This window comes from Haliotis cracherodii, unplaced genomic scaffold (genome assembly GCF_022045235.1).
Source record: "Haliotis cracherodii isolate W230 unplaced genomic scaffold, xgHalCrac1.p SCAF_12, whole genome shotgun sequence".
Classification (NCBI taxonomy): domain Eukaryota; kingdom Metazoa; phylum Mollusca; class Gastropoda; order Lepetellida; family Haliotidae; genus Haliotis; species Haliotis cracherodii.
In genome coordinates this window covers 21,205,919-21,219,610 of record NW_027266267.1, presented here as the reverse complement: position 1 = coordinate 21,219,610, position 13,692 = coordinate 21,205,919, and the positions used below count along the sequence as shown (strand labels likewise).

The window sequence follows — 13,692 nt, the reverse complement described above, 5'->3', positions numbered from 1 at the left end:
TTGAAATGAATCATAGTGAGGATGAGAAGGATGACACAGGGTGTAAGAAGGAAAAGGTCCCTCCAGAATGTCACTGAGTCGCCACGTGTCGTCCCTAAAGAGGGGACGTTTTCTCGCTTCTTGTTCTCTTGCCTTTTCAGACACCCACTCGGAATCGGTGACGACATCTCGGGAGGATGACATGACATTCATAGAACGTCTTTGCTCCATGATGACGGTGACTTCACTGAAAGAAGGTCTGAGGGTTCGCCTGCTTTTATGAAACTCTCCACCCTACTCCCTTCAACGGAAGGTCATGACCTTAGCTTCCACCTCCTCCACCTCCTCCACCTCATCACGTGACGTCATCCTGTGTTTGGGTTGACGGACACACGGCATGATCCATGACATGATCCATGACATGACATGGTACACGGGGAGGGGTGTGGGGATCGATGCGTACTGGAATGACTGACACCAGGCAGCTGATCTTTCAAGCATGGCCTTTCTCTTTTACCTATTTTTATTTTAATTTTACACTTGGGTGTGCACTGACATGACAGATGCACAGACAGACAGACAGACAGACAGACAACGTAAACGACATCTCAACTCAACCTCTACCCTCGGTTCGGCACTCTATTGGAGTTGAGATCAATCAAGACACAAAGAGTCAGTTCAATCAATCACTGTTTAATCATGAAAAAAACAATCACAACCAGATACAATGGAAATACGAAAAGTCAATGGAGGAGGGAGTGCTTTGCATGTCCCTACAACAACCACAACAACAACAATAACGCGACAACGTTTTCCTCTTCCATCTTCAAGCCCATAAGAGGTGGTCCTCCCTCAACCATGTGAGAGGTCCATCCGTTCAACACGTACAGTCTATGGCCTCCCTGAAACAGACATGACACATCACTTGATCACGGTTGCAGCTTACGTGTTGACAAGTTCTTCGAGTGAAGAGGAGGATCACCATAAGATGTGATCCTCAGCAGATGTGATAGGCATGTCATCATGTGTCATTATGCTGTCATAGGTCAACATACTACAAGTACAGTCTATGAGCTCCAGACCACAGACATGACACATCACTTGCCCGCTGTTGCAACTGATGTATCTTAGCATGTTGTTGTGTCGGCAAATACGACATCCGCGTTGTAGGGGAGTGAGTTGAGCTTCTCCATAAGGATCCAGGTCAACGTTGTCATCAACATCATCATCTTCATCATCGTCGCAAACCAGGGGCGTACCTGAGGAGTAGACATGAACATCTTCCGGGGATGCTGGTGACCAAGAAGCCTCAAGCAGGGGGAGCGTGTCCAGATCCATGGAAGGGAGAGTGGCCAGCTTGAGCGCTTCATGATCATCACGGTCACCCGTCGCCATCGTCACAGCAGGGGCATTCGGTGAATAGGTGGGCTCCCGAGGGGTTTGTTCCCACCACTGTTCTAGCTCGGACTGGGCTGAACTGACATCAGGGGTCCTGTCAATCATAGGACAGAGTCCATTTATCATAGGAATAGGTCATGAATATGAATCACATCAAGAATGCCTGAGACAAAGAAGAGCAGGGTACTTACAGCTGTTCTTGAGGAGAGATCTTCAGAGATAATTTCTTCCGTGATCGTCTTTTTGCAGGCGTTGCAGGTTTCAAAAAGGATGTCCCCATCGTTTCGATGTCTGTTGTCGCTGCAGCCGTTGTTGCTGTTGCTGCTGTGGTGGTGGTGGTGGGGACTGGCGCTGTGGTGGTGGTGGTGGTGGGTGTTGCTGCTGCTGTGGGGATCACAACGGCTGTGGGCTTGCTTGTCTTTTTCTTCTGGATCTTCTTTATCGTCTTCTTCGATGTGCCTTTCTCGGATTCAGTCAGCTTCCTCATCTTTGAACGTATCTCTTCGCACATCAGGTTGTCGCCCTTCGCACGTAACTTGGCGTACGCGTCGTCGGTCTTCATCTTTAAACACAGCAAGTCGTACACTTCACCCCACAGTTCAGCAGTCATGTCACCGTTCCCATCTCCACTGCTTCCTTGGCCACTCATGTCGCTTCGTGTCTTGTCATTCAACCGTTTCGACATGATGTTGTCCGGATGTTCTGTTCGTTGTTGTTGTTGTTGTTGTTGTTGTTTCTTTCCAAGTCTTCACGGAGGTGTGTCAACACTTGATGGTACTCTCTCCAAACACGTGTTTCTTCCAGATAAAACGCCAACAACCAACACAACGTGAGGAACATCAATCAGAGGGGGCGATGTGGTTGCTTGGTCCGTTCAGTGAAAAGTGATGACCGGAGAGCATCGGTCGTATTAAAAGCCACGGAGGTCCTGCTTTCTGATTGGCCCGTTCCGGTGTCTGGTCTGAGTCTCCATTTTTCCAAACTGGACCGACCCCTGTGTTTCTTTTCCATAGGGTTAGGCTTGTAGCGTGAGAGAGAAAGCACAACCTCGGTTCGACCAATCAGAGCCCACCATTGCTCGAGCACTGCCTCTGATTGGTCGACAACCCAGGCTTCGGATTGGTCCGATTTCGATCCGTTTTTTTTTCTGTAGGGGTCCATGTCGATTCAGTTTCGATCCCCTGTCATGAAATTTTTTTTTTATAGAAAGTCGTCTCTGTACCCAAAGGGGAGCGTGTCTACAGGTAGGCCTGTTGTTTCGTCGTAGACGACACGTCGCTTGTCGTACACGGTACGATAGTCTTTTCGGGTGGGGCAGGTCACGAGTGCGTTTTCGTGCCGAGGTCCTTTTCGAATGATCTGATGAGGGTAATCCAAACTGATTTTCTCCTCCTCCTCCTCTTTCCCAGACCGTTGTCCCAGTATCAGTCCTTTCATGGTGTCAAAGTTGAGATGGCGTTGGTTTCGGTAATTCAAAGTGAACCCTCGCACTTTGCAGGTCGTGCGTGTTCCATCGGGTCTGGGGTTCATTAACTCATAGCCATAGTTTTTGGGACCTCCTGACACAAACGTCTTGATGGTGTTTCCGTCCAGTTCATCCGTAAACTCACCCAACGAATGACCCAGCTCTGGATTCGCGTCGTGGGGTCGATGAATGTAAATGACGCTGTCCATGTCAAAGTACAAGACCCTGCGGCCCACCAGGGCAAGGGTCTCGTACAGCTTGAGACGTGCTTGGGCGGTGACCCAAGCAGCGATGGCGACATTGAAATGAGAATGAGGGGTTTGGAATTCTTTCTGCTGGGTATAGGTCACTTCCACCATGTGTTCGTTGACAACGGTCACATCCTCGATGGTACTGCGGTCATCCCTCCACAAGGCAAAGTACTGTGCAGGATCGTTCATATAGACGTTCTGACTGTAGTCTACCCGTTGCCCAAACTTGCCCCAGAGCGAATTCAGTTGCATCTTGGCAATCGCGCGGCGTCCTGGATTTTTTTCGATGCGGTCCTTGTCCAACCGAATGCCTTCTTTGTCGTAGATCTCCTGGATGTAAGCGTCGTGATCCGTACATCCTTCGGGGTATCCGCTGGCTTCGAGCTTCTCCTTGAAATGCCGATCGATGTAAGTGTCAAAGAGTCCCACTTGCTGGGTGTCGGGGTCATGCTGTGCAAAGGTGTCAAAATGCCAAACGTCGTAGATCTGAAGCACCCGGTAGTCATACTTCTTCACGGCTTCCTGGAGTTCTACGGTGGCGTACGTCCCTACCCATGACCTCTCTTCGTCCGTGTGCTCGCAGGGGGAGTCTGACCGGGTATCGGCACATGTACGGCACAAAGGACAGAGCAGTTTGCCACCCGATCTGTAAGGCAGTAGCGGATGGTAGAGTCGTTTCGGGGGTAGGACACGGCATTGGATCAGGCCTTTCAGTTCAAACAACGTGTCCACAGGGGGTTGATGGAGAAGGGTCGGGTGTCCCGTGGGAAACGCTCCGGTCTTACAAATGTAGGGATAAAGGGAACAAATATCGATGTACTTGATGGTTTCACCTTCTTGGGCTTCATAGCATAATCGCGTGGCATTGGTCCGTCCTCCACAGAAGGCGTCGCGAGGGTTGAGCGGCCCGGGGACGTGACTACAGTGGGGTCCCTGCAAGAAAGCACGTAGAGCGGAGTCCTCCCGTTGCATTTTCGTAAACTCGTGCTCCCACAGGTCGACGACCCGTTTCACCTCAGGGTGTTGACTCAAGAGACTCAAGCGGTAGTGGGTGTCGGTGTAACGGGCTCCCAACGACGAGCCCAGGACGGGATGCGGTTCTCCACGTTGGGTCTTGTGACAGGTCTTGCACCCATGCCAGAAACAGCCCAGGAATTCGTAGATGGTGCCTGTCGCTGGATCGTACCCATCCACGCTGTACCGATGTTGACCCTCTCCACAGGTGAACTCTTTTTCACCGCCATTCCTGGTGTGCTGGAGGTGCAGATGGGGGTCCCTTTCCATCAGATAGTGGAGCCAGTGCATACAGGCCTGGGAATAGTTTCTCTTGGGTTGGTAGCCTTGAGGTGGAAGAATGGCGATGGTATTGGGTTTCAGGTCGTGTTTTCGGAAGGATTTCATGGTGAACGCAGCAGCTGTCATCACTTCCACAAAGGGATCCATGCCCACCGAGTGGATGGCGTTCTGTCGGAAGTCGGCGCATCCCCGTCTCAAAATGTCCACATCGCTCTGGCAGTAAGCTAAAAGTTCTTCTTGTAAGTCGAACAAGGCTCCTTCTTGCACTTTTTGGGTATGCCACTGGAGGAAGGCTGTGCGTTCCGCGGGAGACATGCCGTCGGGATCGTACGTGACGGCTGGTGGATAGGGACCTCTGTAGGTCTGATTGACTCTCGTATTGAAAAAGTGTGGAAAGTACCCTTTCTTCATTTCTTTCAACCCAAAGCTCTTGGGAAAGGCTTTCAGGGGGTAAGGGATGAAATTTAAGCTGTCTTCGAAACACAACCTTCCCAGGGTCATCTGCAAAATTTGTTGGCCATGTCGAATCTTGGTGGGGAGTGTCACCAGGAGGGGGGACAGACCCTTCAGGAGTAAGTGTAAATCATAGGATCGTGCATTGTGGGCCATCACATAAATGCGATCCTCCTTCGGGACTGTATGGCAGGAGGTGTTCTTGTTCTTTGGCTTCTTTGTATTCTCCACTTCCATGACCTCTTCCACCTCCTGCTGGGATGATGCATGCCGTTGACGTTTGGAAGCGTACTTTCTTGAGGGGGTGCCATCCCGTTTTCCTTTTTTCCCCAGGTGGTCTGTTGTGCCCTTGCGTGTGCTGCCCTCCTCTTCCTCCGGGTTGGGCTTCTTCTTGGGTATTTCAGACAACGTGGTCAACCACACACACACATCATGTCGCGTGGTGGGCCCTCGAAACACAATCTCACGGCTGGGACCATACCCTTCTTCTCTCCATGGACAGTGTTCGCACAAGTTCTTGCTCACTTCACTGATGCATCGTCCACATCCTAGTTGCACCACGCACAAATTTGGAATGTGTTCCCCCGTGTCTTGCATGCATTCAAAATCGTAGAAGACGTATTGGACGTCGTCTTGTACGTGATGTTGTTCCTCTTCCCCCTCCTCCCCCACCCCCTCCTCCTCCTCCTCCTCCTCCTCCTCGTTTTCTTCACGGAGAGGCGTCATGTAACAGCGATGGTCTGGGGTCATGGGTTCTCGGCACACCAAGCAGGGATGTTCTTCGTCGAAGCACTCGTGGTGAACCATGGGGGTCTCCAAGACGCGGACCAGCTGAAAACAGGTCGGGCACCTGTGAATCGATTGACAGGCGCTGGGTTTTCCCTCTGACGGTGACTGGAGATGTCGAGCGTAACACGGTGGATTGGGGAACCAACCTTGACATGTCAAGCAAGGGATCCCGTGCTCTTCCTGGGGTCCACAATAACTAGAGTAGAAGCAGCGGTGACAGCGGTATTCCTTGGTGCAGGGATGTTTTTCGGGATGGTCGTAACGTTTGTCGCAGCGTTCGCAGTAATGGACAGAGCCATAAAAAGCGGACATGGAAGTGATGACATCGTAGTGCTGATCATGATGGTATAAATGCAGCACCGTGGCGTGAGGTGGAGCCTCATCACACTTGTACAACAGTCTCTGACCCACCTCTTGACTGTAGACTTTCAGTTGATAATGCAGGAGGGTCAAGGCCCGTCCCACGCGTGCGAGGTCGTCCAGCCCCCGACAGGGACCTTCAGGCAGGCCAAGGCGTCGAAACAAGGCCCGTGCCCGTATGCCTTGAACGTCGACACGATTCGTTCTCGTCAGCCTCACTCGCTGGGCGGTCCATGTCACATCCATGGTGTCATCGATGTTCAGGTCTTCGTTGGACTGTTGGACTTTTTCCACGGCCTGTAAAATAGTTACCCCATGGAGATCTTCAAAACGTCGAAAGGGAATCCGTATGGGAGTGTTCAAAGCAGGATGATCGATACCTAGACCAATATGATCTCCCTTCTGACCTGACATCTGTTCATAAAAGTCATCGATCACCCTGTCAAATAAAGCTGGCAGTTCCATGGGGACGCGTTCCGGTGGTACGGTGTCCAAGTAGTCTGGGTTGAAAGTCAAACGATAGGTATGATTAGCAGTTCTTAACCGTCTGGAGCGGGTGGTATCTTTCCTCTCCAAACGATAGGGCGTACTTTGGTTGCTCGTCATGATAGCGATGTGTGTCTGATGAACGCCTGTACTCTAAGAGGGTCTGAACGTCTGATGGATGGACAACCCTTCCCCAAAACAGAATCGAAATCGGACCAATCCGAAGCCTGGATTGTCGACCAATCAGAAGACAGCATCGACCAATCAGAAGACAGCACCCGACCCGAGTTGTGCTTTCTCTCCCATGGTAAAATCCATTTCCTATGGAAAAGAAACACAGGGGTCGGGTCGTTTTGGAAAACCGAGGTGCAGGCCAGGCACCGGAACGAACCAATCGGTGCGTTGCGTTTTGGACCAACCAGGAAGCAGTCAATTTCGATCCGGTTCTTCCCCCATAAAACAAGAGTGGATTCGAGTGGCCCAGTGTCACTTGTAAAATTGATGTGATAAAATCAAGAATGGCTGAAACAAAGAAGAGTGGTACGACGACGCGTGGCGAAGATGTGGGGATGGATAGTACAGATACTCGTGGATGTTGGAGTAAGAGTCATGCCGAGGAGGCGGTGTCACTGCTCAGTCAAACGCCATCGCACTATTATCTACGCTTTGAAAGAAGGCTCGCTTCGTTTGAGACGTGGCCCACGCAAATGTATCAGACTGCTGAAGAGATGGCTCATGCGGGCTTTGTCTACACTCAGGGTGCCGATGGTGTGTGCTGTTTCCAATGTGGTGTGCGGCTGAGACAATGGGCACCCCACGACAATCATTGGGCGGCACATCACAAGTGGTCCCCAGACTGCGATTACCTCAAGCTAACCGGGCTGGTGAAACACCAGAAGCAACTACAACTACACTATCTCTGCGAAGAGAAACAGAGGTACACGAATGACGTAGCAGAGCCGACTGCCTAGGAGGACGACGTTTCCCGTGTCCTGCGTTCCTGTTCAAGTTCCCGTTCAAGTTCCCCGTTCAAGTTCCCGTTCCAGTTCCCGTTCAAGTTCCCGTTTGTCTACTGCTGTTGTTGTGGATGGTTCAGTCTGTTTCCGCTTCCTGTTTCCTACAAGCTTTTCTTTTTTTTTGGACCCTACAATTGGTGTCACGTAGGGCACCCTGATGACATACCCAGATGGTATACCCAGATGACAGCAAGTACCCCTTCGACGATCCTTGTCTTGTCATAAGCTTGGACATGATGATTCTTCTTGGACAGCAGCAGAAAAGTTTTCTCCTTTCCCAAAACGGCCCTTTTCAGGGCCACCCATCTCACCCAAAAGACAACTTTCCTCCTTTGCTTTGCCAACCCCAACCCCAATTTGAAAACACACACACACACAGGGCACGACGTTTGCATGGCAACACACAAAATACATGACGTTCACATCGCGACAAGAAGTCCATGACGTGTGCAAACTTAACGTCACGTAGGTGTATCGATCTTTCTCTATTCATCTCAATACGACACTACTCAATACACACACACACACAGGACACCACGTTTTTCCTGACCACACGCTATTCTATGCATCAACGTCAACGTCTGTTTGAAGACATACACACACACACACACACACACACACACACACACACACACACATACCCACACACACACACATGACATTCCGATTGGCATGGGAGTGACACACACGTACATCACGTAGGCATTCCCACGTTCATGTCTACCTATGAAGGTCCACCTTCCTTTAGCATTCAGACGACCGTCTACCTCAAAAAAAAATACCAAGGCTACCCAAGAAGAAAAAAAAACCGGATCGAAATCGGACCAATCCGAAGCCTGGGTTATCGACCAATCAGAAGCCACGCTCGGGCCATGGCGGGCTCTGATTGGCCGAACCGGGGTTGTGCTTTCTCTCCCATGGTAAAATCCATTTCCTATGGAAAAGAAACACAGGGGTCGGTCCGCCCTCTTGGAGGCGCACGCCACCGGAAACGGAAGTGCCGCCCTCTTGGAGGCGCACGCCACCGGAAACGGAAGCGACGCCATCTTGGAGGCACGCGCAGGTACCCATCATGCACTGCGCATGTCACGTGACCGGAAACGGATGTGCCGCCATCTTGGTTCCAGAATCCTGAGTGGTTTTAGACTGATGTACCTAACTACTGTTGTTATTGGTATCCTGGGGATGTTGTAATTATACACGTGTTCTCATCTTATTTGACGTAGAATACATGAAAAACGATTGGTCAGCAGTTTGGTGCGGTCGATGGAAAGGTGTTCAATTACTAAGAAAAGCTATTTAACTGTTTAATACTTAATACGTGTCTTAAAATATGAATTAATTCTTAAGTTATAACATTAGTGCAAATTCACCCGAACGTAGGATGTACATGGACCGATTTCAAAATAGCTAAATTGACAAATTGTTTCCCACGAACCACTGAATATAAACTCACTTAGCCTTTAGAATAGAAAGGCAAATCGTTTCTTAATATATTTTCTTTTAAGCCGATGGAAGTTTAAATCACTACAATCGAGTGCGAGGCGATAAAGGATTATGTGACAAAATCTGGTATCATGGCTTAACTGTATATAAGTCACACTGTCCAAGTTTAATAATCCTCTATATCAGATGACTATTCCAATTATTAATGGTATCAGGTAGGTATAACTTGGCAAAGCATTCTGTTCTACAACATATAGCCTGTATATTGGTTTGATTTCTATAAATGTAATTACTAACAGCAAAGATGTTTTCCATCTTGTAAAAAGGTGTAATGGCTGTGTTAGTTTCTCTATATATTTTCTCGTGGCCTGTACCCCTTATCGCCCCACAAATAGTCCGAATAGTCCGTATTGAGTGAGTGAGTTAAAATTTAACGTCTCATCGGCAATATTTCAGCGTCCGGAATGAATCTTAGTGTAAACATTTAAGGATTAATTCTTGTTCTTGGTACAATTATCCCAAATATGGGCATTATATGCTTGTTCATAACTTCTAACGATTTATGTGAAAGGAGTTATTTAACTGAGTGAGTGAGTATGGTTTACGGCGGTGGACACCAGAAAGGTATCTAAGACTTCTAAGGCAATTAATCATAGGGATTTCCTTTTTAACTCGTCAATATCAGAATCTGACTGAAATATTATTCCAAAAGTCATAAATATTAATTCCTTTCATTTTAAGATTAGGTTTTGCACTTGGGAAGACTTTAATTTAACGTGAAATAGAAAGCTTCTGTTTTCTCTGGATTCAATTTTACTTACTTTCATCCATTTGGTAATTTTCTCCAAATCAGCATTAATATTTTACGCAGTAGTATTTGGAATTGTCCATTTGGGGAATTGTCTGGACCCCACCGCAAACACAGTAAACAGAAATTCCAATGTGAATAATATGTACAATAGTTTGCTGGCTCGACATGCAAGACTCCATAATTTTAGTTATAATGTAAAACTCATAGTAATATTAAATTATATTTGAAACAAATAATTAATGTATTTTACATGGGAGACGAAGCGACACACATTGTATTTTATAATAATTCACAATTTTGAATGCATTAAACCTGTTGCATTAAACAAATACTGGATTTGATGTAGTCATATAGTGAATCAATATGTGTCTAGTCTTCCAAATGTTCTATTGCGAACACATATAGTGTCAGCGCTCATGATCGCCATATCTATGAATGAATAAAAATATCATCATTAATAAACTCACCTGAGCTCACTGTGTGTTCTGAAGACAAATCGCTGTTTGGCATCCTGCACGGCTTCGTTCACCCTCAAATGTACCAAAGAAATCTGCGATTGTGCGTGTTCAATGTTCGAATGCATTTTTGCGACAGGCGTTCGTTTATTTATTTAAAATTCCACTAATTCATTAATCACATTGAGTTGCTCGCCTCTTCTCCAGTTGCTCACACTCTCAACTGATGTAGCTGCCTTGATAAACTGGAGTCCGGATGTACCTAATTACAAACTCTGTTCTAATTATGCTAATCGTGGAAGTGCATTATACTGGATGACAAACTTAGTAATCCTATCACACTAATGATCCTTGTTTACAATGAACGCATGCCAATTGACTAAACAAACATCCTTAAGTAGAAGTATCACAATGGACGGTGTGTACAACTGTTTGACAAACAATATCAACCAATATTTCATATTTAGAATCACCATTACATGAAATCACAGAAACATATATATTAAATTTTACTTTGAAAACTCCAGAACTAATGTCGTGAACGTAATATAATAGGAATTTATTCCAACGATGTGTTTCCTATATATGTTTCCTTGTACAATTTTAAATTCATGAATTTTTTATCTATTATTTTGCAATGATCGTGACAATCGCTAAAAGGCTACTCTCTTGCTATTCCGTTTAGTGGTTATTCTAGTTTAGACAGCGACAGCCTCTCGTTATACAACCAGTGCTTTTCTAACCCCGATTTATTTAAGACAGCGGCAGCCTTTCCCCATACAAACAGTGCTTTTCTAACCCCAATTAAGTTTATACAGCGGCAGCCTTTCGTTAAACAAACAGTGCTTTTCAAACTCCGACCTAATTAAAACAGCAGCAGCCTTTCGTTATACAAACAGTGCTTTTTCAAACCGCGATCTAATTAAGACAGCGGTATTATTTACATTATCTGTTACTAAAATCTGCACAAATGTTCTATTTCTTATGTAAAATGCTGTCAACATAAAGAAATAAAAATTATTCCATAACACTACAAATATAGTTGCCATAATGAAATAGTATTAACGTGTTATTGTCACGTGCAAAAATACTGTTCGGTAACATTAGTTTCAAACCCCAAGAAAACCTCTTACGAATTCAAAAAATTCAATGAAGCAGTGGTAAAATCTATCCATATATACACAATTGTATAGTTTTGGAAATACCAACTATACAAAATTGTATATTTTGGAAATACCAAATATACAAAATTAGGGAAGTAAGGGGATGTATTCCCGACTGATTCCCGACTGATTCTGTAACCATGTACGTATATCAGGGAAGTAAGGGTATGTATTCCCGACTGATTCTGTAACCATGTACGTACATCAGGGAAGTAAGGGGATGTATTCCAGACTGATTCTGTAACCATGTACGTATATCAGGGAAGTAAGGGAATGTATTCCCGACTGATTCTGTAACCATGTACGTACATCAGGGAAGTAAGGGGATGTATTCCCGACTGATTCCCGACTGATTCTGTAACTATGTACGTATATCTGGGAAGTAAGGGGATGTATTCCCGACTGATTCCCGACTGATCTGTAACCATGTACGTATATCAGGGAAGTAAGGGGATGTATTCCAGACTGATTCTGTAACCATGTACGTATATCAGGGAAGTAAGGGGATGTATTCCAGACTGATTCTGTAACCATGTACGTATATCAGGGAAGTAAGGGGATGTATTCCCGACTGATTCTGTAACCATGTACGTATATCAGGGAAGTAAGGGGATGTATTCCCGACTGATTCTGTAACCATGTACGTATATCAGGGAAGTAAGGGGATGTATTCCCGACTGATTCCCGACTGATTCTGTAACCATGTACGTATATCAGGGAAGTAAGGGGATGTATTCGGACTGATTCCCAACTGATTCTGTAACCATGTACGTATATCAGGGAAGTAAGGGGATGTATTCCCGACTGATTCCCGACTGATTCTGTAACCATGTACGTATATCAGGGAAGTAAGGGGATGTATTCCCGACTGATTCCCGACTGATTCTGTAACCATGTACGTATATCAGGGAAGTAAGGGGATGTATTCCCGACTGATTCCCGACTGATTCTGTAACCATGTACGTATATCAGGGAAGTAAGGGGATGTATTCCCGACTGATTCCCGACTGATTCTGTAACCATGTACGTATATCAGGGAAGTAAGGGGATGTATTCGGACTGATTCCCGACTGATTCTGTAACCATGTACGTATATCAGGGAAGTAAGGGGATGTATTCCCGACTGATTCCCGACTGATTCTGTAACCATGTACGTATATCAGGGAAGTAAGGGGATGTATTCCCGACTGATTCCCGACTGATTCTGTAACCATGTACGTATATCAGGGAAGTAAGGGGATGTATTCCCGACTGATTCCCGACTGATTCTGTAACCATGTACGTATATCAGGGAAGTAAGGGGATGTATTCCCGACTGATTCTGTAACCATGTACGTATATCAGGGAAGTAAGGGGATGTATTCCCGACTGATTCCCGACTGATTCTGTAACCATGTACGTATATCAGGGAAGTAAGGGGATGTATTCCCGACTGATTCTGTAACCATGTACGTATATCAGGGAAGTAAGGGGATGTATTCCCGACTGATTCTGTAACCATGTACGTATATCAGGGAAGTAAGGGGATGTATTCCCGACTGATTCTGTAACCATGTACGTATATCAGGGAAGTAAGGGGATGTATTCCCGACTGATTCTGTAACCATGTACGTATATCAGGGAAGTAAGGGGATGTATTCCCGACTGATTCTGTAACTATGTACGTATATCAGGGAAGTAAGGGGATGTATTCCCGACTGATTCCCGACTGATTCTGTAACCATGTACGTATATCAGGGAAGTAAGGGGATGTATTCCCGACTGATTCTGTAACCATGTACGTATATCAGGGAAGTAAGGGGATGTATTCCCGACTGATTCTGTAACCATGTACGTATATCAGGGAAGTAAGGGAATGTATTCCCGACTGATTCTGTAACCATGTACGTATATCAGGGAAGTAAGGGGACATATTCACGACCGAATTCCTGTATCTGAGTTGTGTATGTGGGAATGTACATTGCCAAATGCATATCACGTAGCGTCTCCTGTCACGTGGTACGTATCTCACCTGAGCAATGAGTATGGTTGGTTTGTTGTTTTACGCCGCAATCGACAATATTCAATCTATATGACGGCGGTCTGTAAATCGAGCCTGGACCAGATTGACATCATGAATATCGATCTACGCAATTAGGATACGATGACATGCATCAACCAAATCAGCGAGCCTGACCACCCGATCCTGTTAGTCGCCTCTTACGACAAGCATAGTCGCCTCTTACAAGCATGGTCGTCGCCTCTTACGACTAGCTAAGTCACCTTCACGGTATGATTATGCAGAAGACCCTAAAACTATAGTGAATTAAATCATATTTTCATCT

General features: G+C 46.3%; 2 protein-coding genes across 2 annotated transcripts; both read right to left on the bottom strand.

The window, feature by feature from the left end:
- Positions 1-757: 757 nt before the first annotated feature.
- On the bottom strand, positions 758-2,089 carry LOC139457645 (uncharacterized). Its single transcript, XM_071238998.1, has 2 exons — positions 1,569-2,089; positions 758-1,471 (listed from the first exon to the last, which is right to left on the bottom strand). Exons 1-2 carry the CDS (start codon positions 2,060-2,062, stop codon positions 958-960), a joined length of 1,008 nt encoding a protein of 335 aa, XP_071095099.1. The 5' UTR covers positions 2,063-2,089; the 3' UTR covers positions 758-957.
- Positions 2,090-2,577: 488 nt separating this feature from the next.
- LOC139457171 (uncharacterized) lies at positions 2,578-6,597 on the bottom strand. The gene is made up of 3 exons (XM_071238594.1): positions 3,927-6,597; positions 3,193-3,683; positions 2,578-2,982 (listed from the first exon to the last, which is right to left on the bottom strand). The coding sequence occupies exons 1-3, from the start codon at positions 6,595-6,597 to the stop codon at positions 2,578-2,580; spliced, it is 3,567 nt and encodes a 1,188-aa protein (XP_071094695.1).
- Between the last annotated feature and the right edge of the window lie 7,095 nt (positions 6,598-13,692).

Excerpts from the sequence above, each read along its gene's own strand:
- LOC139457645 (XM_071238998.1), bottom strand. The coding sequence starts at position 2,062 with ATGTCGAAACGGTTGAATGACAAGACACGAAGCGACATGAGTGGCCAA. Across the intron at positions 1,472-1,568 it reads ATCTCTCCTCAAGAACAGCT|GACCCCTGATGTCAGTTCAG; the intron begins GTAAGTACCCTG and ends TATGATTGACAG.
- LOC139457171 (XM_071238594.1), bottom strand. The coding sequence starts at position 6,597 with ATGACGAGCAACCAAAGTACGCCCTATCGTTTGGAGAGGAAAGATACC. Across the intron at positions 3,684-3,926 it reads ATGCTATGAAGCCCAAGAAG|ACTCCCCCTGCGAGCACACG; the intron begins GTGAAACCATCA and ends ATACCCGGTCAG. Across the intron at positions 2,983-3,192 it reads TCAACGAACACATGGTGGAA|TTTACGGATGAACTGGACGG; the intron begins GTGACCTATACC and ends TCGTTGGGTGAG.